This window comes from Myripristis murdjan, chromosome 6, assembly GCF_902150065.1.
Source record: "Myripristis murdjan chromosome 6, fMyrMur1.1, whole genome shotgun sequence".
NCBI classification, from domain to species: domain Eukaryota; kingdom Metazoa; phylum Chordata; class Actinopteri; order Holocentriformes; family Holocentridae; genus Myripristis; species Myripristis murdjan.
Window position 1 is genome coordinate 17,351,790 of NC_043985.1, and position 24,030 is coordinate 17,375,819.

Below are 24,030 nucleotides of genomic sequence, written 5' to 3' on the forward strand. Positions count from 1 at the left end.
TGCTGCTGAGGATGCGGCCTGTGCGAAGCAGCAGCATCACAGCATCCTGGATCCTCCCCTGGAAACTGGAGGAGCATCTTCTCCCTCTGACGTCATGACAGCAGCATCAGCTGTGCGCTCCGCTTTAAGCCCCTTTTCGCTGCCGCTCGCTTCCCGGAGAACGGAAATATATGAAATTCCCTCTCATCCCTGAAATGGCGACACAGGAGGTACAACCCAACGAGACTCTTGCCAATCTCAAAACAGAGTCCGAGACGCTGAAGACGAAGCTTGAGGAGGAAAGAGCGAAGCTGCACGATGTCGAGCGTGAGTGCTGAAAATGGAGAGGCCTTGAATCACCTCTGCGTTGACACAATGACTGGAGAAATAAAACTGTAGATCGTAGCGTGATGCATTTTATGGTGGTCGCTTAAATATTGCCGATTTTACATAGGTGTGAATCGCTTGAAATAATAATAAAAAAAAAATGACTTGATAGGCCTTTGCTCGGATGCGATGTGCGACTTGGGCTCAGGGTGTTTACATGCTCCCCCTTTTATCTTATTTTTTGCCCGTTTAATACCATTATGCAATGATTTCCCGGCAATATGAATCCGCAATGCAATGGCAGGGATGTCAAATGAAAGCCAGAAATGTTTATTTACAATGCATTTGCAAATGGCGTGTCTCCTGCATGCGATGTAGACACGAAAAACCGATTAATTCTATATTTTCCACCATTTAGCATAGGCCTACATTTGTTAAATGCTCACTGCCACAGTTATTAGTCGAGGGGTGTGTATTGGAGGCAGGCTGACGCTGTGTTGGTGTGTGTGTAGTACATCAGGTGGCCGAGAAGGTGGAGGGACTGGGCCAGTTTGTTATGAAGACCAGGAGAACGCTAAAGGGACATGGCAACAAAGTTCTCTGCATGGACTGGTGTAAGGACAAAAGGAGGATCGTAAGCTCCTCACAGGTCAGAAATGTGCTCCTCTTGGGTTTCCTGTCTCTCTCTCTCTGTGGTTGTGAGGCTGTAATTTGTCCATTACAGAGCAAGATGAATTTAGGTTGTGTGTGTTTTGTATCAGCTTAATGATGTTGTGTCCTCATCTGTTATTCCAGGATGGGAAAGTAATCGTATGGGATGCTTTCACTACCAACAAGGTATCTCGCTTTAATCCTGCACAATGTTTTCTTCTCATGTCGCCCTAATGAATCATGACTAATGATTAATTGTCTCAGATGTATTTTCATGCATATGCCTTGTTTTTGATGTGTATCAGGAGCATGCTGTGACAATGCCTTGCACCTGGGTGATGGCCTGTGCCTACGCTCCCTCTGGCTGTGCAGTAGCTTGTGGGTGAGTAGCTTACCTTACCGTACCCCCCCTACCCCTGATCTAACCGTGCAGGTCTAAAAACCTCCTTTAAACATTTTGGAAATACAGTGTTTTCATGTCACGATTTGTCCGATTATTCTGGTTTCTGCTCGACTGAATCTGGATTCTCTCACAGGGGCTTGGACAACAAATGCTCAGTGTATCCTCTATCCCTCGATAAGAATGAAAACTTGGCTGCAAAGAAGAAGTCAGTCGCCATGCACACAAACTACTTGTCTGCCTGTAGCTTTACTAACTCAGATATGCAGGTGAGGCTATCCATCATTACACAGCATGCACTCATCATGCAATAATGGAATTGAGTGAAATGTTGGTTTATAAACATTAGAGCACCGCAGTTCATCTTTCCCGTCTGTTTTTGAACGCTTTAGGTAGCTGCAAACACGGCTGCTTCTGTGCACAGGGTTATAAATCATTTTCTCTCTTGTTAGCAACTGGAAATCACTGCCTTTCATACTGCTGGGGAAGGAACTGCCCTTCTTTGTTAATAATTCACCACAACCATTTGCTCCTCTTTCGGCGTCACCGGTCACATGACTTTTCCCCAGCAAAGTCAGCCCATTTATAGCAGTCTTAGCCCAAGATGACCTTTATTGAACCTCAAAACAAAATGATTTTTTATTTATTTTTTACTTGCGTTTGCGTGACAGATCTTGACATCCAGCGGAGATGGGACGTGTGCATTATGGGATGTGGAGAGTGGGCAGCTCTTGCAGAGTTTCCATGGACACGCAGCCGACGTGCTCTGTCTGGATCTGGCCCCTTCTGAGACTGGAAACACATTTGTCTCAGGGGTGAGGGCACTCCCTGCTTAGCTTTGCCTTTCTGTTCCTCAAACATGAAATAAATGAATGAATGAAATTATTATTTTCAATGTTGCTCTAAATTATTGCAGGGCTGTGATAAGAAGGCCAACGTATGGGACATGCGCTCGGGACAGTGCATTCAGTCCTTTGAGACACATGAATCAGACATCAACAGTGTTCGGTAAGTCGCTCCATATTCATCAATAGTTAAACTATGAGATGTGATATTAGTGTGCATATAAGCATGTCCATTCATATTGACATATTATTCAAAAACTGACATTTTTCTCATCTGCTATGTAAGAGACTATTTTGACATAGCTCCTAAATGTGATTGTCTGCTTCCCATCGGCAATAGGTACTATCCCAGTGGAGATGCATTTGCTTCCGGCTCAGATGATGCCACAGTGAGTAATCAGCTATTATTTATTGAGCACCTCTTTGTGCTGATGATGTTCCTGCTATTTGCCACACACACTGTGCTCCTGACGTTATATTCAAACATTAAACTTTGTCTGTTACAGTGTCGTCTGTATGACTTGAGAGCAGACAGGGAAGTGGCTATTTATTCCAAAGAGAGCATCATATTTGGTGTCTCCAGTGTTGATTTCTCTCTCAGCGGTAAGACAAATTTCTCATCCGGTCTTATTCTAGTTATTCGGACAATTGCTCACTCATTTTTTATTATTCTTTTTTTGCCCTGAGCTTAAATTATTGCTTTTATATGTTGGAGCCATAAAGCCTGTGTGTTCATTTTCAGGTCGGCTACTGTTTGGTGGCTACAACGACTACACCATAAATGTATGGGATGTTCTCAAGGGGACACGGGTGTCTATTCTATTTGGACATGAGAACCGTGTCAGCACGCTGCGTGTTTCCCCAGATGGGACAGCTTTCTGCTCAGGGTCTTGGGACCACACTCTTCGGGTAAGAGATGTCTGACATTTTTTCTCCATCCTGTACGCCTCACAGTTTGTACCGGTTTTCTTGGAAAATATCCTCTAATGACTCTGTTGTTTCTTAATTCCAGATCTGGGCTTAAGGATAAAGATCCAGAAGACTCCACAGTAGATAGACCTAGTTGAAGAGATACAGATGTTTCAGTTTGCTTGAGTACAATCATAGAGATAGAGGTTCAGATTAAGTTGTACATATTGCATAACAGTGGCATTGTATATACTCCAGTCTCATGGTCAGGGTAGATTTACATGTTTGAGGCAGTAATTAAACCAAATGGCACACTTGTATTACAATATGACTGAAAGAAAATTGCACACAAGTATTTATGACGACAGTGTGAAATGTATAATACATATTGCAGACAATAACACAGGTGATGAATAGTAGGCTGTAGGATAGCGGTGAAACAATAAAGTGGTGTTATGTTCCCGCACAAAGGACATTCCTGTTTGTATTTTGACTATATTACACCCCTTCCCTCTGAAGCAAATAGGCCTATTTCATTCTTAAAAGCAAGTCACACAATATTAGTCTGTGGTGTTGGAAACAAATTTAAAGGTAAATATAAAATAAATGATGTTGCATTTGCGTCCCTGTAACCTTGACATTTGTTTTATCTCTTATCTCGGTTTGTTTCCGGCAGTGTAATCCACTCTCTTGCTTGATGTGCACATTCTGTCACTTCAGACACCCCGACCCTGTGGTATCCGACTAGATAACTGAATACATAATAATATGTGAAAACATGTTTTCAATTGTTAGAATGTACTCCTTTTCATGCAACTGTCTGATGGCTGTAATTTCATATTTATTATTGTAATTATTTTATTGTAGTTTAGTGTACATACCAGTAATATGAGGGACAGTTTAGCAAATATCACATACATAAATAAACTGAGTTTTGAATATCACTGTTGTGGTTTCCAGAGGTGGAAGTAACTAATTACAATTACACGTTTTACTGTCACTGAGCAGCTTTTTGTGTTCTTGTACTTTGTGAGTATTTTTTTTTTCCAGTGAGTAATTTTTACTTAAGAAGAGTTTTGCTTGATTATTGCACTTGCCTACATTTGAAATCAGATCTGTCACAGAGATCAAATGATGAATGACAGATTGAACAATGAACAGTGAATCAGCGAAGATCAGAAGAGGAGCCTGCTTCTACTTTGTTGGTTGTACTTTTTGTCATTTCCAAATTTCACAATAAAAGCTGCACGATGAAAATTTGCAGATGGTTGATGGAAGTGAGGACTGTTTTGACTCAGCTGGGAAAACCTGTGGAATAAGTGTGGGAGAAAAAGGAATAATATCAGCCTGATGATGTGAACCATGCAGGTCCTCACTTCGATTGACCCTCGGCAACTTTGAGCAACACACCTTTAAAAAAATGTAGTTTGAACCATGTACCTTTTTATAAGTATGTAAAAGATCACACTTGACAAAGTAACTAAATTTCACACCAAGTACATTTGAAATGAGCTATTCTTTTTATTTTTGTTTTAGTAGTTTTTTTTATTGCAGTACCTCTAAGTAACAGTACTTCATTAGCAATTTATAGTAGTCTTATTTCCACCACACACAGTTTTTTATTGTTTTTTCTCCATTTTTTTTTTCCACCAAATGTTCTGGCTTATTTTAACCATGTTTTGGGGGGAATAGGTGGAATTGCTAACTATTAGAGAGGATAGAGTGGTCCTCTGCTGAATTAGTACACAGTATTTGTTTTTATTGAGGGCTTCAAGAGGAGATGTGAGCTTGGGAGGGATTTTGAGAGAAACAGTGTGAAGTAGAAACAACACTGGTTAGATTCCTCCAAGACAGGATTAATTCACAGAATTTAAAAATGCAATAATCATTTTCGAAGATGAATTTTGATCTCAAGGAAGTTACAAAATGATTTAAAAATATACATAATATAGTGTTGATAAACATATAAACAAACTATTCCTGGGGGAAAACTGGACACTGAAAAATAACCAGTTTGTTGTTTTACAATAGCAGGCATTGCAATTTTGTTTATATGCATATTTACTATTCAAAGATACAGCTTCAAGTCTTCTGCCTGATTCAAACTGCTCAGAATTAATTTTTTCTTCTGATTTGCTATTAAATGAGATAAAATAATTCAAAGAATGGCATGAATAGTAGCGCGACCTGCAAATGTAAATAAATATCTCTGCCAAAACTACATAGTGCACGTTTAAATAAATATGTTTTAAAAAAGCTACAGTTCACTCCATTACAGTAGGGGGCGACATGCATCTTCAAGTTGGTTTCCAACTCGTCATTAAAACGAAGAAGAAGAGGAAGAAGGAATCAAAACAATGGCCGACTGGCGAGCTAAGACAGTATTACTTGTAATAATTTTAAGTGTTTGACAGTAATGCTCGGTATTTTTAAAAGCCTTCGTGCTATGGGTCATTGAGCAAACAGGTTGAGTTGATAAGAAATAAAGTAAGTTAGGTGCGGAGTGTGTTTTTTGGCGGCCGCAATGAGCGATGTTGTGGAGAAGACCCTGACAGCTCTGCCCAGCCTGCTGTCTCTGGACTCGCAGCCTGGATCTGGAAAACTGTCCTCCACCTCAAAATTAGGGAACCTGATCAGAGGCATCACCGAGCTAACCTCCAAGCATGTGAGTGTGCTCATGTGAGCTGTGGGACCCGTTTCACACCGGGCTGTCGCTGCTGAGAGCCACCTCGCTAAGCTGACTAAGCTAAATTAAGGAGCCTGACAGCGAATAACAAAAAAAAGGCATGAACTTAACATATAACTTTGTGATACACCATTTGTTCACTGGTCCGTCTTTAACTGTGTTTCTTCCATTAAGGAGGAAGAGAAACTCATTCAACGTGAGCTGTCCTCTATCAAAGAGCAGGTGGCTTCTCCCAACACCTCCATGGTAAAATTAAAATTCACTTATTTTCATTTTCATATTGAGGAGATTATGAAAAGGAGTCCATTTTTAAAACTCGTCTTAAAACCCATTTTTATTCCTTGGCTTTCAACCCCACATGAGACTCTGCTTCTGTTTCAGTGTTTTATGGTTTTATTTATTGTTTTATTTGCTTTTAATTGTTTTATTGTGTTTAAATTGTTTTATTGTTTTTAAGTTGTTTTAGAAACATTAAAAACGATAAACAGTTATTTTAATATTTATTTATTTTCCTGTTATTGCCTATTTTTGTACAGCACTTTGTTGCAGTTGTGGTTGTTTTAAAGGGCTTTATAAATAAAGTTGAGTTGAGTTGAGTTGAGATTGGCAGAAGCCCTATAAAGGCAAACGGCGGTAATTCTTTGCTTTGTTATTTTTGGATCAGTAAAAGACCTGCTTTATATTGTGGGCAAATATCCCGTGTCTACTGTTTAGCTTTTTTGTTTATTTGTAGAAAATTTGAGGCTGTATCTGCAGTAATTATTAAAAATATTAGAGAAACCAAGGCAAAGGGCAGTAACAGTAACTATATGCACTGTGTATGACTACTAGATAGTAAAAAGGCATGGAGTTTCATTGGAAAACATTTACTGTGGCTTTGTTATCTCTTTGCCGGCTGCAGATTTACACTGCAAAAATAGTTTTAGCATTATTAAATAACTGTTACATTAAAATCGACAACCAAGTGAGTCATCAGATGGAAGTTACTGCCTTTGTTAGTTTGTAGACTGAGCAAAGGAATCATACAGTGATCTTTGAAAAAGGGCTCAAATGTCAAGTCTGAGCTCATGGATGATATGTAGATAAAAGTACCTCATAAAAACACCAAAACTGCCATAATTATAATAGTCAACCTCAAGCACATATGTTTGAAGTCATTTTTCTGAGCTCCACACTCTGGGGAACCTACTGCCTTTTGCTTCTGTAGTGCTGATGTCAGGTCTGCTCTCTGGACCGAGGGGATCTGAATTTTGTCTGTGCTTGTGTCCTGATCTAATTCAGAGGCAAATGAAGGAGCTCATGGTGAGAGCCATCTACTGTGAAATGCTGGGTTACGAGGCCTCTTTCAGCTACATTCACGCCATCAAATTAGCTCAGCAGGGCACAGTGTTGGAGAAGAGAGTCGGTATGTTCATGTCTAATCACCACAGCATCTTTTTCTTCCATGTGTCATCATCTGTGAACTGTACCTTAACACGGTCTTGAGTTTTGGTAATTGCTGTTTTTGTCATTTCAAGGGTACCTGGCTGTGTCCTTGTTTCTGAATGAAAGCCATGAGCTGCTGCTTCTCCTTGTGAACACTGTATTGAAGGTGAGTTTTCATTTTTTCACGTATTTGCCAGCTTATTTCTGTACAGGGTTGATGAAACCTATACATCTTTTGTGTCCACAGGATCTGCAGAGCACAAATCTTATTGAAGTATGCATGGCTCTAACGGTGGTCAGTCAGATGTTCCCCAAAGATATGATACCTGCAATCCTTCCACTGGTTGAGGAGAAACTCACTCACCCAAAGTAAGGGCTGCATAAGATTTACTTTTATTTCAAAATGCCACATGATTTTCAGTTCAGTCAGTGGTCTGTACGCATTCCTGAATATCCACTTTATATGATAAGCTAAAACATGGAAAAAATGCTCACATATGATCATTTAATGGCGTTTCTTGTAACTGATTCACAGGGAGATAATCAGACGAAAAGCAGTCCTGGCGCTGTACAAATTCTATCTGATAGCACCCAATCAAGTTCAGCACATCCACAACAAGTTTCGGAAGGCTCTGTGTGACAAGGATCCCGGTGTTATGACCGCTTCGCTGCACATCTACCTGCAGATGATCAAGGTCTCTTTGTTTTTCTGCCTTTTCTGCCTATCATTCCCAAAGTGAAGCTTTTCGGTGACCTTGTTCTTTCTGAAAACATCGACTCTGATTGCTTTGCATCTTGTTGCTGAGGAGGCGCCAGTGTAATCCAGTCGTGTAACACATTTCCCTCACCCTGCAGGAGAACCCAGAAGGTTATAAGGACCTGACGGCAAGTTTTGTAACCATATTGAAGCAGGTGGTGGGCGGGAAGCTGCCCATGGATTTTAACTACCACAGCGTTCCTGCTCCGTGGCTTCAAATTCAGCTGCTCAGAATACTGTCCTTACTTGGGAAAGATGATCAGAGGTAACTGTTGTTGTTATTTAGGGTTTATTGTCGTTCACCATCAGTCATTGTACAAATGACAGACTAATCTCCCTGGGGTCCATCTAACACATCAATATGGTTCAACCACAGCATTTAAAATCAAAATCACAATCAAAAACTTCAGCAGAATCCAAACCAAGTGTGCATGTCAAAATTACAGCCACCAGTTACAACAAGACAACGACCAACACCACAGTCACAGAGCATCATAAACCCAAAGCATTACACCCAATTGACTGATCTTAAGTCCTGCCCTCCTTAGTTACCGTCGCTAGGTCGGACATGGTCTGTGTGCTCAGCCATGGAGACGCTGAAATTCAGGCTACTCAATGTGCTCGTTTCCACTGTTTTAACCAAACACACGTTATATATGGATATTTACGTATATTTTCAGCATCTTCTGCTGGATGTAACCATGCCAGGGTGGTAGCAATTTGACCTTTACCTTTCATGACCTTTGAAAACGTGGCTCTGCCATGTCCAAGACAGGCTCCTCCAGCTGAAATATACAGCTTTAGGTGGCTCTTTCTTTCTGTGTTTGTTCCCACAGTTTTAATCAAACATACAAATATCTTTTTTGGTTTGGTCAAAAAATCACCAACGCACACAGGTGTATCCAAAGGGGGCATGTGGTTTTGTTTAAGTCTTTGAGGGCAGACACTGTGTGTGTCCCTGCTGCAGGGACCCCAGGGAGTTTTTTTTTTAAAGGTAGGAGTAGATGATCTGAGTCTGCTTCCTGTTTACAGTACAAGTGAGATGATGTATGAAGTCCTTGACGAGTCCTTACGAAGAGCAGAGATGAACCACAACATCACTTATGGTAAGTCAAATCCCATAATACAGTTTTCAATTAATACAGTTACAATTTTAAGCACTCACTTCCGTTAATTCCGCTTTTTTCCAGCAATATTATACGAGTGTGTGAAGTCCATTTACACAATTCATCCCAAAGCCGAGCTTCTGGAAAAAGCTGCAAAGTGCATTGGCAACTTTGTTCTGTCGCCAAAAATTAATCTGAAATATCTAGGTAAGAACTAGAAGAACTACAAGTCACTTTTTTTCTCCATGGACAGTCAATATTACAGATATGTGCCATAGTAATATTATGAATTTGTTGTCGCTGCAGGCTTGAAGGCTCTCACCTATGTGGTCCAGCAGGATGCTAACCTTGCCCTGCAGCATCAGCTGACCATTATTGAGTGTCTAGATCACTCCGACCTCGTTATCAAGCGCGAGGTGAGGAGGATGCGGGTGTAGTTTGAGGATTTTTTTTTTTTTTTTTTTTTTTTTTTTTTTGGTCATTACAACATGACATACAGATTTACTGCATCACGGGGTTTTCTCTGCTCCTCTGTAGACGCTGGAGTTGCTGTTCCGGATCACCAACGCCCAGAACGTCACAGTCATCGTTGAGAAGATGCTGGAGTTTCTCCGCCTCAGTAAAGACGACTATACGACCATCGACCTGGTTGGGAAGGTGGCAGAACTGGCAGAAAAATATCCTTCTATGCTTTTTTTTTTTTTTTTTTTTTTGCACATTGAAATTGTGAATCATACTGAGGAAAAAGTGCAGTGCTCACTGTTTCCTTTACATTGTAGCAAAGTGTAAATATGTGAAAATTAATAATCTAGAGCTGCTCACTGAGAACGCCACAGTGCTTTGCTTTAGTTAACTGTGGTAACTGTTAAACGTGTATATTTTTCATACTTGTGAACTTAAGGTAATAACATACCCTGTAATATTTTCATATAGTTTAGATGTTCCTATTTGTAATGTTTTCTGTTCCTATAAACTAAAATACATATGCACCAGACAATGAGTGGTTCATTGAGACCATGAACACAGTGTTTTCACTGGGTGGAGACATGATGCAGCCTGACATCCCAAACAGTTTCCTTAGGCTGTTGTCTGAGGGTGAGACACACACACACACACACACACACACACACACACGACTTCTTCTGTATTGGTCCTGTTCTTACGTTGGTTTAGTTGCGTTCACTTCTCTGACCCTGATACTGAATTGACTCGATGAATTAACGTATTTATTTCCTTGTCCTGGTCCAGGCTTTGACAGCACTGAGGAGGACAGGCAGTTGAGGCTGTTTGCTGTGGATTCGTACGTGTCGCTCCTGCAGGGAGAGCCCGGCAGACTGCCTCAGCGTTTCCTCCAAGTCATCAGCTGGGTCAGCACCGCAAGCTTTGTTTCAGTATGGCTGGTGTGCCACTTGTGTAATAATAACAAGAAATATTGGTGCAAGTGGTGGTTGTATTCAACAACAGATTTTGAAATGATGGACAGACAGATTAAACATCACAGAAGATAGGCAGAAAGACAGAAGATTGGACACAGTCTAAGAGCTATGACTGATTTTTTTTGTTGTTGTTGTTGTTAGGATGCTCTGTTGCCTAATATAACACACTCAATAATTTAACTGCAGCCACATTGTTCATTGCACCGATTTCAAGTCATTGAAAAACACGAGAACCAGACTGAAGAAGATTAGATACGAAGCTCAAAAGACTCTAAATCTGTGGTGAATTGTTACATTTCTCATCTGTAATAAATGCAGATCCTAAAAAGTCCTAAAAGGCATTGAATTTATTAAGCTAAAAATAAGGCCCTAATTGGTGTTAAAATGTATTAAATCAATCTTTTGAAAGTCTTATAAATGCTAAGATATAGGAAGTATGATTTTTATGAATGCTTTTTTTTTCGGGTGTTGCAATTTAAAATCTCGAATTAATTGGTTACATCTATTTTTTAAAATTAATTTACCAAATGCCTCCCACATGAATGCTGCACAGATCACTATAATGGAACCAACAGCACTCATAATTTGTTTACGAGCGGGATGCTCAGAGCAGCAGGTCCACTACCGCAAGCTTGCTGTCACTGTAGCCTGGATGACATGGAGAGGTGCAGATTCAGTGAAAATTGGCTCTTAAACCAAGATTTCCTGGCATGGCTGAAACTGTTATCAGGCAGTGTATATGAGGCACAGTGTATTTTATGCAAGGAGTTTTTCAGACTCGGCATGATGGCAATAAAGGCAGTGGAGTCCCACATGCAGAGTGAGAAACGCCAAACTGCCAAGTTAGCCTGCCAACAAACGCGAGCTGACAAAGGTCTGCTACCCTAGTAACTGGTGTATTTTCCTCCTTTAGTTTTGGTTATTGTAAAATTGGTCTTAAACCTAATTCTGTGTGCAATTTAAGAAAAAGGTCTTAAATAGTCTGTCAAAAATCACTCCCAAGTTTCTCAGCCCACCTCAGTAAGATTCACTGCTCACACTGCGGCTGTGTGCCTTCTCTGCCTTGTACAGGTCCTGGGTGAATACTCTCATTTGAGGGAAGGACTTGAACCGGCAACCACCCTGCGTCTCCTGGCCAAGCTTCTGGACATGAAGCACACCAGCAGTGAAACCAAGAGCTGGGTGCTGCTGGCCATGAGCAAGCTGTGCGAGGGCCCCGACTGTGTGTCTTTGGCTCAGGAGCTCTCTGAACGGCACGGCGGGTCTCTGGACACGGTGCTGCGGCAGAGGGTTCAGGAGCTGCGGCACCTCAGCGAAGACGCAGAGCTTCGGGCCTCTGTGCTGCCTCGAGACGCTGCCCAGGAGCCGCTGGAGGTCAGGCACAGCTTGTGCTGCACCGTTGATTGTGTATATTTGTATTGTGTACTACAAATATACACAAATATACTACTTTTTAGTATTTTGTATTTCAATTTCTTACCTGATGGGTGAGAGTCATCACTTTAGGACAATTTAGACAGCATCAGATAAGTTGACAAACACAGAAGTTCAAGTTCAAGTTCATCTATATACCCTGAACAAGAAAAAACTCACCCAAAAGAATACATTAAACAAATAAATATTTCAGATGATTGTCTGAAAGTTCATGCACTGATTGTATTGTCCCATGTAGCGAATTAAGCCCATCTGGTGACCAAGTCTGATCCTTAGTTGATGGTATTTCCTTAATTTCTAGTTCACAAGTCGTACATTTCAAAATGTTCAGTTTTCAAGGTAAGAAGTTGAAACTTGTGTTATTTATTAGGTCGATTCTTCTCTGTCGTTTCTGGATGGATTTGTGTCCGAGGCGTTGTCTGCGGGTGCCGCTCCATACAAGCCTCCCCATCAACGACAAGAGGAATTAGCTCAAGCCAAAGGTAAAAGTCACATTCTGTCTTTGCCAGATTTGGTGACATGTATCAGTGTCTTGTTTTGATTCGCTCTGACTGTGTTGTTTACCTCAGCTCTGAGCCTGGAGCCGTACGGCCTGTCGCTGCCCATCAGCATGTCGTCCTGCAGCCTGGCAGACAGACAGTCTCCGACGCTGCTGTCCATGAGCTCCGGCCTGTCAGGCAACAGCACCGATCTCTCACACAAAGGAGGGTATGTGGACACCGCATGGAGACTCCTAATCTGGCAAATTAAGAAACTGATGTCATAACTATGTTAAAGGAGCAGTTCCCCCAAAATACAAAAAAAAAAAAAAAACAAACAAAAAAAAACCCATTGTCACACATACCCCTATTGTAGTCTGTCCATCCAGGCAGTTTCTTTGTAATTTGGTGATCTTGCTGGCATCCCAATACAAATTGGGCTGGACGGGTATTTGTCTGTGGAGCTCAAGCTGTCATAAATTTGAGTTCTAATTCAAGGTGGATGGATACAGAATGCCAGTGTTTTTCAGAGAGAAGTAATTCCCAAGTGAACTCTTTGCCTCAGTCTGTAGATTATGCCGAAAATCCAAGTCATTATTTTCAGAAAGAGCTGTCGCTGCTGAGTTTTCCAGTTCAGCTCAGTGCCGTTCAGTACTTTGTTGAATGGGATTTGTTTTGGCAGCTCATTTAAAAGTGTGGCAGAGGATAAAAACAACACACAGGACATGAAACACTTAAGACGCAACTTGTAACATGTGCACATTGTTGATAGTTGGCGCTCCACAAATAGTAACTCATGCAACTCCGTTGTATTGGCACAGGCGAAAAACCTCACCTGATTACACATAAACTATCTGGATGGATGGATGGTTTTTCTGAACTTTTTCTTTTAACTTAAACAGTAATCCATGTTTTCTTGGTTGCCGATTTATGGATTGATATTATCCTTTGATCTCAAACAGTAATACATTTTTGTTATTGTAGCTCTACGACTCTGAAGCTGGATGGAGTGAAGAGGGTTTGGGGGAAAGACGGCTATCTGGCCCAGAAGGAACCTGTGGAGGAAAGTGCACAAGTTGAGGTTCCCAGTCCCCTCTGTTCACCCAGCCGGCAAGGAGGCGCTGACAGCACCCACAGCCAGACCCCGACCCCAACACCGACCCCTGAGCCTGAAAAAGAGAAACAGCAGCTGGCCTCGTCACTTTTCGTCGGCCTGGGCTCCCAAAGCTCCGTTTGTCTGGTGAGCTTGCAAATTCTTCCATACGGCGTCTCCTGTAATCAGCTTGAAATGAATTTTACAACAATTATGTGTTGTTACAGCCTAAAGGTTTTTTTGTCCTGACAGATGGGAAAATCAGAGCAGACGCCGCAGCGATTCAGAAGAAAAGCCAAAGGTCAAGGCTCGTCCTCGGGTGCCAGCGAGCAAATATCTAACTCCCACTACTCCACTCAAAGCACTGTTGATAATTTACTGTGTAACAACCTACTGGACTCCACTGTCACCTCAGATTTGGCTGTTTCCACACCCGAGCAAACCCCTCAACTCTCTCAGGAAGTCGCTACTACTAATGGCACTTGTGATGCAGAACAAGATTTAATTGAAGAGACAGATCCAGGAAACAGTCCGTCGCTCATCAGGGCTAACAGTACGGTGACTGCTGATCCTCCTGCACACAAAGACCCAGACAGACCCAAGGACTCGTGTCTCAGTTCTCACCTGCCTGCTGAGCTCGCTGGGCTGTCCCATTCGGAAATCATCCCTCTCTGCTCCAGCCAAAACCTTGATCTCTCAGCCTGTCATGTGCAGAAAGAGGACGCCTTGCTGCTGGTCATTTTCATCGAAAATTCCTCTGATTCTGACATTGAGCAAATGCTACTACAGACAGAATCTGACGAACTCGAGGTGATTTATCCAGAAGAAAACTATTAATGTTTGATGCAGGAGAAATCAGCTGATAGGCCTCTCTCTGCATAGAAAGGACATCAGATTCTTGCAGTTTCACTTTTTCTACATTACATATACACATTACATTACATCTTTTAGTTTACCATCCCTTTAACCCTTTGGCGCATAGCAGTCACTACAGTGGACAGCTGTTTAAAAGTCATTTTCTCCTAAATGCAATGGTTTCTATGGTGGAATTGCATATCAGCTGTTAGAATGCTCTCTGCTGCTCCCCCCCATTGAGGTTTATGCAGAGACTGTCAATTCTTGTTGCTGAAAACATATTAATACTAGTATCATGACATGGTAATACCAGTCCTGCATCCTTAAAGAAGCATGGAGACTCACAAAAATGTTCATGCCCTAAGAAGAGTAAAAACACATAAGAAAAAAATCTTGACTCAGGCTTTCATAATTCATGCATCAAAGGGTTGAAGGAAGGTGTTTGTTGTTTCTCTCCCAGGTGTCCTGTGTGACTGACAGTCCAGTGGAGGCGGTGAGAAGCCTCAGTGTGTCGGTGTACCAGTATTCCCTGATGGTGAAGAGGCCAGCGGCTCACGTGGCGCTGGCTGGGACGGCGTCCTACCAGCTGCCTTCTGGGGAATCTCAAGTCATGCAGTTCTCTTACAGACTTCCATTAACCAGTTTCATCAGGTACACTGTTTTCTGCCTTCCGACCTTTTGTTAAGTATGGCCTTATTAACCCAGAGTATGTTAGTTTCTTGTTTTTGTCTCACATCTTTGCTGTTCCTGTGTTTGGGCAGACCGTTGTGTGTGTCCACGGAGGAGTATGGGACACTGTGGCTGGCCTTCTCTCAGGACACTAAGCAGAACCTGGCGCTGTTAAACGACGGCCAGGATCCGCTCACGGCCACACTCGATGTCCTGAAGAACAAACTTCAGCTCCATGTCGTGGACATCATAGGTGCACAGACATTTACTTCACTCACTAAATATCGACCTCACACATGTTAATGAATGCAGTTGGTGTTAACATGTCAGTTTTTGATGCGTATTCAGATAATTTTTTTCTGTCAACTACCAAGACCTTAGTTTTTCAATCTTATTTTTTTGTTGTTATTACTTTGGTTTCTTTCCTATTTATTTTTGGATGTACAAATATTTCAAATTGTAGAAAAAAATCACACAGTATCTCATGCAGACATGCCAGTAAAAGGGAAAGGAACAACAACGACAAAAAAGTGCAGTTTAAGCATGAAAAAATAGAGAAGTCATTTTAAAACAGTGATTGAAGCGCATTAGGTGGCTCAAGTATTTCCAGCGGCAGTGGGCAAGTACTCTAGTTACTTTTTAGGGTAAGTAACATACTGTTACTATTAAGAGTAACTGATCTATGCACATTTTAGAGCTGATGATATGTCACCAATGAGTTATGACATCTGTATACATTTTTATGTGTTACTTGTTAGCAATAAATACACACCTACTTTCCCATGTGTTATCAAATCAAATCAAATTTTATTTATATAGCACCTTTCATACATAAAACAAATGCAACACAAAGTGCTTTACATTAAAATACATACAACCCAAATCCCCCACCCCCTCATACTCACCCACACACGCACACACACACAAGTACAACATATTTCACACATGTATACACTCCAGGCATACACCCCACCACGCCCCAGCCCACCCCAACCCAACCCAAAGATAGAATAAAATATGGCTGAGCACTGAGGGACCAGATGAGGAAACACCATTCATTCTTTGGGAGCCATCCACACCGGGAGGCGTCCCAGCCCACAACTACAGGGGGCACCACCACAGAGACCACCCCGACCCAGACAGATAGGAGCCCACACCACGGCCATAAGGCCCTGGAGCAGGGCCCCCAACCATCCAGGCCAGGACAGGCCCCAGGACGGCACCCCCCGCAGGCAGGCCAGACACAGCTCCCGGTGTGGAGGGCCCCATGAGGAAAACACTGGAGCTAAAAACTAAAAGATAACAGAGTAAAATACAATCAATACTAAACGGAATAGAGAAGAAATAAGTAAATAAATAATATATATATATATATAAACATATAAAAAATGAAGTGTAATAAATGATAATAAATTAAAAACAATAAAATTAAAACAATAAAACAATGCAGGCAACATAAATATGTATTAAAAAGTAAAAAAAAGAAATTATTAATCAGCAACTAAAAGCAGTAAAAACAATAGAAGCAGCAGAAAAGAGTGGAAATAGAATCAGATAAAAGCCAGATTAAAAAGGTGGGTCTTGAGCCTGCGTTTAAAAACATCAACAGTCTGAGCAGCCCTGAGGTTCTCCGGCAGGCTGTTCCACAGACGTGGGCCATAATAATAAAATGAAGATTCACCATGGGTTTTTGTTCAGAAATCTTTATGCACTCAGTAAATGACCTTGTATCATTTTCCCCGCAGGAGCGGAGGGTATTGTAGCTTGCCGGCTCCTCCAGGGTCAGCCATGTCTGATGCACTGCCGTGTCCATGCAGGCAGCCTGGCCGTGTGGCTGCGCTCCCCGGTCCCTGACCTGCCCGACTGCCTGCTCTACCACTGTCAGAGGGCTTTACAGGAGCACTGAAGCTTCACCGCAACACCTCCACTCAGGCTGAGAGGCAACTAGACAGCTAGACCCTCACCAGTCGAGGAGGAGACACACAAGTTCTGCGTGACTGCATTGGCTTAAAGAAACACAGTTGAAAACATCGGATGTTGTGCATCCGCATCTTAACAGTGCACTGTTTACCATTTAGTTGTCGCTTCCACTATGTGCTATTGAGAGGGTTCGTTTGTTATGTCCATGAATAATATTTATTGCTTTTAAACAGGTAGATTTCTTTTCAAATCTTGAATGTCACCACTGGTAATAACATCAGGGGCAAGAGAATGTGTGTTACATTCTCTAGTGGATGTCAGTTGTTTCAAAATAAAACTAACAAACACAATTATGTCTTAAGATGATGAACAGCTTCCCAATGACTAGAAATCTTCAATGGATGATGTGTCATTAGTGAGTGATAATTACTATGAAAGATTTCTGATCTTAAAGGAGAATATCATGAATGCAACAATCCATCTCCTGTGGCCCAGGTCTGTATGACAGAGGTTTCCTCTTTATAATTTGTGACATCATCAGAGGATGAACAGAAAAAGACGGCTGTGCCATAGTCAAGATGTGGTCACTTTTTCTGCTGTAGAGCAATCAATACTATGAAACCCCATTTAATGCACATGATTGGGCAGACGTTATATGAATTAACAAGGTTTGCCTCCCATTAGCTGTCCAATGAGCAGTTTGAGGCTTTACATTAGCATGCTGTCACTCATTAAAGTGTTGAAGTGTTGTCTTGATTTTGAGCCAAACTGTTTTAGAAAGATTTTAACATCAACCCAGAGATTCCAACTTTTAGGAGTCAAATCAAAGGTTTTCGTTATTTAGTGTGGATTTGGTTGAAGAGTTAATCAGGAAAATTTAAAAGGCTTGCATTGTAAAGAAATTGCCCAAAGGATCATGTTCATGTTAACCTTAGACTATTGCATTCTCATGTCTTAAACAGAGCAGTAAAAGTGGCTTCATTTGGCAGTGTCCATATTGTCCATTTCTCATTATGCTGAGGATCAGTGGTAATTTGAATTTTAATGAAGCATTCTCTGTAATAAGATTATCTATGCACTCATGTGTTTGGGTTATAAGTTCAAGGTGAGAGGTGGATTCTAGTGGTTTTTGATTATTCTATTTTTGTATCAATGCAGTATTTCAAACGTATTTATTGGATTTATATTCTTACAAAATAAATATTTTGTATTAATTTCAACAGACGGGGAAAAAAAATCATTCATTGTGCTTCATGTACTGTTTTATTGCCCTGCGCCAGACATAGTCTCCAGTTTACAAGGATTTGTCTTGATGTTCATTTTTTTTCTTTTTTTGTTGCTTGTGTGCTGGATGTATAGCACGGTTTGAAACTAAAGACCTGTCTAAAACACAAATATAACCCAACGCCTTATATTCTATTGCCAATATGGCGTGTTTGATTTGTGCCTGTGGTACAGATAAAAAAAAATATTGTTTTTAGAGTGCCTGTCATTCCATTCTGCTAACTTATGAATAAATCTGACACAAGTAGTTTAACTTAACTTTTGACTGACTGACCATCCGTTTAGCAGAGGCCACTATGTCGGCCTTTAATAACCATGTAACATAAGTGTTGAAGGCAGCAGATGAGAATATGACAATAAAGACCTTATGACGGTGTTAGTCTGCATTTGTCATTTATGTGTAATAGAACAAAAATGTTTTATAATGCGTTACACAATGTTGCTGTACATACATGCACCTAAAACATACACCAAGTGTCCTAATGTGGTAAATTCAGAGTATATATTGAAATTATCAACATCTTTTACATATAACTCCAAACTATTTCTGATACTAGTATTTTGATTCTTTCATACAGTTAACTGCCAAGGTTATTTATCAGTAACTAAGCCATGCAACACATATTTAAGAAGGAGCTCCGGTGACTTTTTGGTGCATTTGTTGGCACGGTTACGAATGCATTCAGTGCTGGTTGGATTGATCTCTGCTAGGTTGATATATGATAACCAGCAGAGGAGAGCCACTGCATGTTGTGGTTGCACTTACTACTGTACTTCACAAAATGCACTTTTACATGCAAAACATAAAATACTATGTATTGGTAGTGCTGAAACTTACCAACAGTTTGTGGAGCAGTGAGAGATACAACATCAAAATACTTAACAATAGGTTAAAGCATCAGCAGTAAGATAAGGATCCATTCTTTATGATTGCAACTTTTATCATACTTCAGTACATTTTAATTTGTGTATACACATTAAGTTAATTAAAATTTAGAATGCAGGGCTTTTTATTGTATTGGTACTTTTACTTTAGTGCAGGATTACTACTTTTTCCACTCCTGAACCAGTGAAAATCCTACAGCTGTCTCAGTCCAGATCTTAAACCAGTTACATGTCTAAGAAATATTCCAGTTATTAATATTCATATGGAAAGACATTACAGACATTTTTAGGATTTATAATAATGAGAGGTTTGGCTGGCTTGAGGTGACTCTTTACTTCGGTAATTCCTTTGTTTTGGCAGTTATCTGCTGATAACTCCATTTCCATGCTTCATCATGTACAGGACCTACGGGTTAGCTCTTTGTCAAACACCTGCCTACACTTTTTAGTTCACTTTTTGGTGTTGAGTGTGTCGAGGCTGTGTCGTTCTGGGGATGAAGCGCATGGCCAGGCTGTGCTCGTCCTCCACAGGCTGCTGGGACAGGTCGTTGGTCATCCGGATGCTGCTGAGGGTGCAGCCACTGTTAGGACACACCGTGTATCGAGAGAGCAAAGTGACCAAGATGGCCTTCATCATCACCATGGCGATGTGCTTGCCCACGCAGGAACGAGGCCCACAACCAAAAGGCTGGAAGAAACGGCTGGGCACCTGCCACAGAGAGAGGGTAAAGAGTGATTTGTTGATTTTGTATGTTGTTTTTTTCTCAGACACATACACCCTGCCATTAAATCCACTGGACGAACCGTTCTGTCAAAGTTCTCCAGGCTGAACTCATTGGGTTTGGGGAAGAACTCGGTCTTATGCATGAGACCGATGTTGAGGATGATGTTGGTTCCTTTCCTGACTTGTGTGCCATCAATGTTGTCGTCCTCAAGCGCCTTTCGCATGGTGAAGTCAACCACGGGATGGAACCTCAGAGACTCATTAATGAAGCTCTCCAGCACTTTCAAGTTTTGATATTCAATGTTTTCTGCACTTTTATCCCCTGATGATGAGAGTACAAGGAGGGATTTTTAGAAGTTTTTCACTTGCCACAGATTTATGCAGAAATGAAGGCTGTTTTCACAAGCAAATCTTTTTCATCAAACCAAACTCAGCCCTTTTTAAAGATGCACTATGCAAATTGAGGGTCAGTCTGAATGAGGACCTTTTTGACTAAGTTGGGGTAAAATACTTGCGATTAAGATTTAATTGATCAATTAGTCAGGCTGGTGACGAGAGCCATGCAGACTCCAATTCTGGGCTTATTCCACATTTTTTGTCAGTTCAGTCAAAGAGTCCTCATGTTAATTGGCCCTCAAAAAATTGATGTAGTGCACCTTTAAGTGAACCAAACTCAGCTGCCCTTGTTGGTCCATGGTCCTCAGCGTAACACTTGCCACATTTACTCATGTACATCTACCTCAACTTTTTCACCTTTACACAACTCTGGAGTTCTGCAGTAACTTTGATTCATTTTTTTCCTGCAAATTGTAGAATGTTTTATATATAAGTGTGTTGAGGACATTTACCTTTTGATACAGTCCTCGTCAAGTATTTCTGGTAATGCAATGCTCTCCTCTTGAGTCCACACAATGCCTTGCTTTTTATGACTCACCATTTTTCTTTTTGTTTTCTTGTATGTGGTTACTAGTTACCATGGTTACTGTGCATGCTGGGTGTGTATGGCAAACAAAATATGAAGTGTACTGGGGCTATTGTGTATTCGCACTGCACAAATGAAGTGAACCGTGATCTGAACAGCTTGGTTCACTTTTTGGGCGAATATGAGTTTACTGGGCATGTTGTAAATCTGTCACTAGTCACCTAAGACAGTGTTTATTTCCTCCACTATCCTCAGCTCTATTTCAGGCTGCTGTTTCAGAAGCATAAGCATGAAGAAGAGGCTGATGGACAGGGTGTCAGGTGCTGCGATCACCATCTCCAGCACACACTGCCGGACGTTATCTCCTGACAGCTCTCCGTGGTTCTGTCAACACAAGAGTCAGCACATATTCAACAGAGGCAAAACACCCTCTTTGACTCAGATAGTACAGACTCATCAAAATGGACAGACCTGGGCGAAAATGAGCTCCGATGCAAAGTCAAGATCATCGTCCAGCTTCTCAGATTCACTGAGAGTCTTTCTTTTAGTTTCAATAAGGCTTTCTATTGCATCCTGCAGCTCTTGGCTGTCGACACAAAAAGCAGTAAGATCTAGGTTGTAATAATAATAATAATAATAATAATAATAATAATAATAATAAATGCTATTTGTAACGCACTTTACATTTAACAATCTCAAAGTGCTACAAAGAAGAAAAGATTAAAAGAATCAATGAAATGTTAAGGTTAAGGTTGTAGAAATCATAAGCCAAATGTATGAATTGAATGAATTACTGTAGTGTGTGAGAGTCTTACGCTGCTCTCTTGTGCTTATTGTACAGCCATCCAATTTTGAAAAATATATCAGGCTTGATCAGAACGGCTTGCCAGGTCATGAAGTACTTTTGGATCTTCATTAGCAGGTCCTTTGCTGAGTTATCATTAAAAAAAAAAAAAATAAATAAAGCTTTACATTTCAAGACAACAACAAATATTGATGCAGCATGAGAAAAAACAATATGTGTGCGACTGTGTAGACTGAATGCCCAGCTGACCATTGAGAGGCACCCTGAGAAACAGCCTGTTTGAAATGTCCACCACGATGGTACGCAGCAGGTTGAGCACATCCACATGGCCGGACTGGTCCGTCATGTCCTGCAGGCACTCCAGCTGCTTGGCTGTGGAGCTCACACAGATCCCCACTGTTCTCTGAAGGCCAGGCCCTGTGAGGGCTTACACACCAAAATAAAATAACCAAGTACTGTAGTTAGAGTAGACAGTGGAGAAAATGGCAAATGTGTAGAGAGCAGGGTGTGTAATTTATTATTAGTGATTATTAAATGCTATAGGTTATATCACATAAGTAGCTTGAGCAACATACTACAACGTAATATTTGTATTACTATCTGCTTTTTTTTTTTTTTTTTACCATACAGTATATCTGTCTGTGATTGCTCACCTTTAGCAAAATATGTTCTTATTTTCTTCCAGAGTGGGACATCACTGTTGAAAATGATACCTCTCCCTTCCATCCCAATACACTCCAGGCCTTTTTTGCTCCCAAATCTGGCTGTGTAATGGGCGCTCTTCAGAACATGATACACTGCAGAAGACCTGCAAGAGAAGCATGGCTTTGACTCAAGCATTTCACTCATTACTGAGTAACTGCACAAATGTCAACTTATGAACATGAGTGGAAGGAGTAGAGGGGACTTGCTTGCAGAGGATGAGTGTTTCCTCGCCATTGATCCAGACGCGGACGGTGCTGCCATATTTGTTGTTGTAGTAGTTGCACGCTGTTCCTATCCCGGTCAAAATGAACCTGGCAGAGGAGAGAATAGGGCCAAGTCCTGCGCAGAAGGAGGGACCTGGCACACACCGGACAAGTCAAGAGAAACAGGTGATAATTTAGGACAGCAAGGTAGTGTGGTGAAAACACAGGCCAGCCTCAAACCAGAAAATCCTGATTTAAGGATTTAGTTCTTAAGGTAAAGCTCTCTCCCTCTAATTAGAAGGGTTGAAAAGCTTGGGATGTATATTTGACCTTCTGTAGTGTATTTTCAATGTCTTTCCTAGTGAAATTCGCTTGCGTTGTGCAGAGAAAATAGACTACATACAAACTGGCGCATCAGATTGGGAACCACCTGAAGTGCGATTGGTCTGAACATCCCAGTAGTGTGGACTGGTGAACGCATTCATGCTCCTCAGATGATGAACCCTTTCAGTTTTTGTGATCTCATTACCCCTCCCACTGTGATACCCTCAGGTTTCTACATAAGATATCACAAAATGTTTTCTCCATGGTAACTGGTGAGTGTGTTCATCCCTCCCAAGGAAAGATTCCTGTTGGTTTTGATGACCCATTACCTTTTCTCTAGCACCACCCTCAGGCCAAAATATACAAACTCCATTATACTTAATTCCCCTGACAAGCCAGCACTTTTTTTAAAAATTATTTTTGACACTTTATACATGAAATGGTTAATCTAAAAATAATTATTAGTTGCAGCTCTAATTACTACCATATTCACTGTCTCTATTCAGTAGCTGACACTATATCCTGTCCTGTGTATGGTGTTGGTGGTGGAGGGGAGTATGAAACGGATTTCCTCATTTAGAATCCACAAAGTATCAAATTTTTATTGCATTAATAATGTGGGTAAAATGCAGTTGCAGTTACTAGTTCACAATACTGGAAAGGCGAAAACCTATCCCTGACACTTAAAACCCTCCATTCACGTGTTGCCTCTGCTGCTATGTCATTTGGACGTATCTAATTTCCCCACTGGGATCAGTGAAGTGTCACCTAATCGCTTTTTTGGCTTTTATCAAATTATGTAAAAGAATAGAAGCTGCGGTCTGTTACCTGGTATGTGTGAGCGGCTGGTCCTGCTCCAGGCCGTGAGGAGCAGGAGGCAGAGCAGCAGGAGCAGAAGGCCGGTGACTCCTGACACCGTGTCAGCCATGATGGGGCTCATGCTGAGCGGCGGCAGCAGCTCCATCCCCTTCAGAAACTCCAGACTGAGGCACACCTGAGCAGAAACACTGTGGTGTCTGCCCACAGAGAGACTCTACCCACTTCACCCTTACCAAGCTTCTGCCTTCTTTAGCCAGGAGAAAAAAACCTCCTCAGCTAACACTTTATAATAACCATCATCAATAAATAGTAAATTTATTTTTAATTAAACTTTAATAGTTTTAGAAATTGTTTAAACAGTTAACAATTTAATGATCATTAGTAATGT

General features: G+C 41.2%; 4 protein-coding genes across 4 annotated transcripts in view; 3 read left to right on the forward strand and 1 right to left on the reverse strand.

Annotated features, from left to right (window-relative positions):
* The window catches only part of myo5c (myosin VC), a 28,193-nt gene extending 13,427 nt beyond the window's left edge, over nt 1–14,766 (forward strand). Inside the window, exon 41 of the mRNA XM_030053791.1 lies at nt 14,753–14,766. The gene's annotated coding sequence lies outside the window, so the exon portion shown is untranslated. The remainder of the gene's footprint in view (nt 1–14,752) is intronic.
* Nucleotides 28–4,055, forward strand: gnb5a (guanine nucleotide binding protein (G protein), beta 5a). The gene is made up of 11 exons (XM_030053839.1): nt 28–306; nt 819–955; nt 1,102–1,143; nt 1,263–1,339; nt 1,494–1,626; nt 2,029–2,172; nt 2,274–2,365; nt 2,543–2,591; nt 2,709–2,805; nt 2,945–3,111; nt 3,215–4,055. Exons 1-11 carry the CDS (start codon nt 171–173, stop codon nt 3,224–3,226), a joined length of 1,086 nt encoding a protein of 361 aa, XP_029909699.1. The 5' UTR covers nt 28–170; the 3' UTR covers nt 3,227–4,055.
* Nucleotides 5,456–18,631, forward strand: ap4e1 (adaptor related protein complex 4 subunit epsilon 1). Its single transcript, XM_030053793.1, has 21 exons — nt 5,456–5,776; nt 5,972–6,043; nt 7,079–7,202; nt 7,315–7,388; nt 7,470–7,591; nt 7,758–7,917; nt 8,078–8,244; nt 9,012–9,085; nt 9,170–9,292; nt 9,392–9,501; nt 9,623–9,762; nt 10,068–10,180; nt 10,334–10,452; nt 11,593–11,895; nt 12,326–12,437; nt 12,525–12,663; nt 13,419–13,674; nt 13,780–14,337; nt 14,843–15,033; nt 15,144–15,304; nt 16,797–18,631. Exons 1-21 carry the CDS (start codon nt 5,636–5,638, stop codon nt 16,955–16,957), a joined length of 3,420 nt encoding a protein of 1,139 aa, XP_029909653.1. The 5' UTR covers nt 5,456–5,635; the 3' UTR covers nt 16,958–18,631.
* Nucleotides 18,632–19,585: 954 nt separating this feature from the next.
* cyp19a1b (cytochrome P450, family 19, subfamily A, polypeptide 1b) lies at nt 19,586–23,787 on the reverse strand. The gene is made up of 9 exons (XM_030053521.1): nt 23,652–23,787; nt 22,503–22,653; nt 22,245–22,399; nt 21,841–22,008; nt 21,602–21,716; nt 21,258–21,372; nt 21,008–21,170; nt 19,945–20,186; nt 19,586–19,849 (listed from the first exon to the last, which is right to left on the reverse strand). The coding sequence occupies exons 1-9, from the start codon at nt 23,785–23,787 to the stop codon at nt 19,586–19,588; spliced, it is 1,509 nt and encodes a 502-aa protein (XP_029909381.1).
* Between the last annotated feature and the right edge of the window lie 243 nt (nt 23,788–24,030).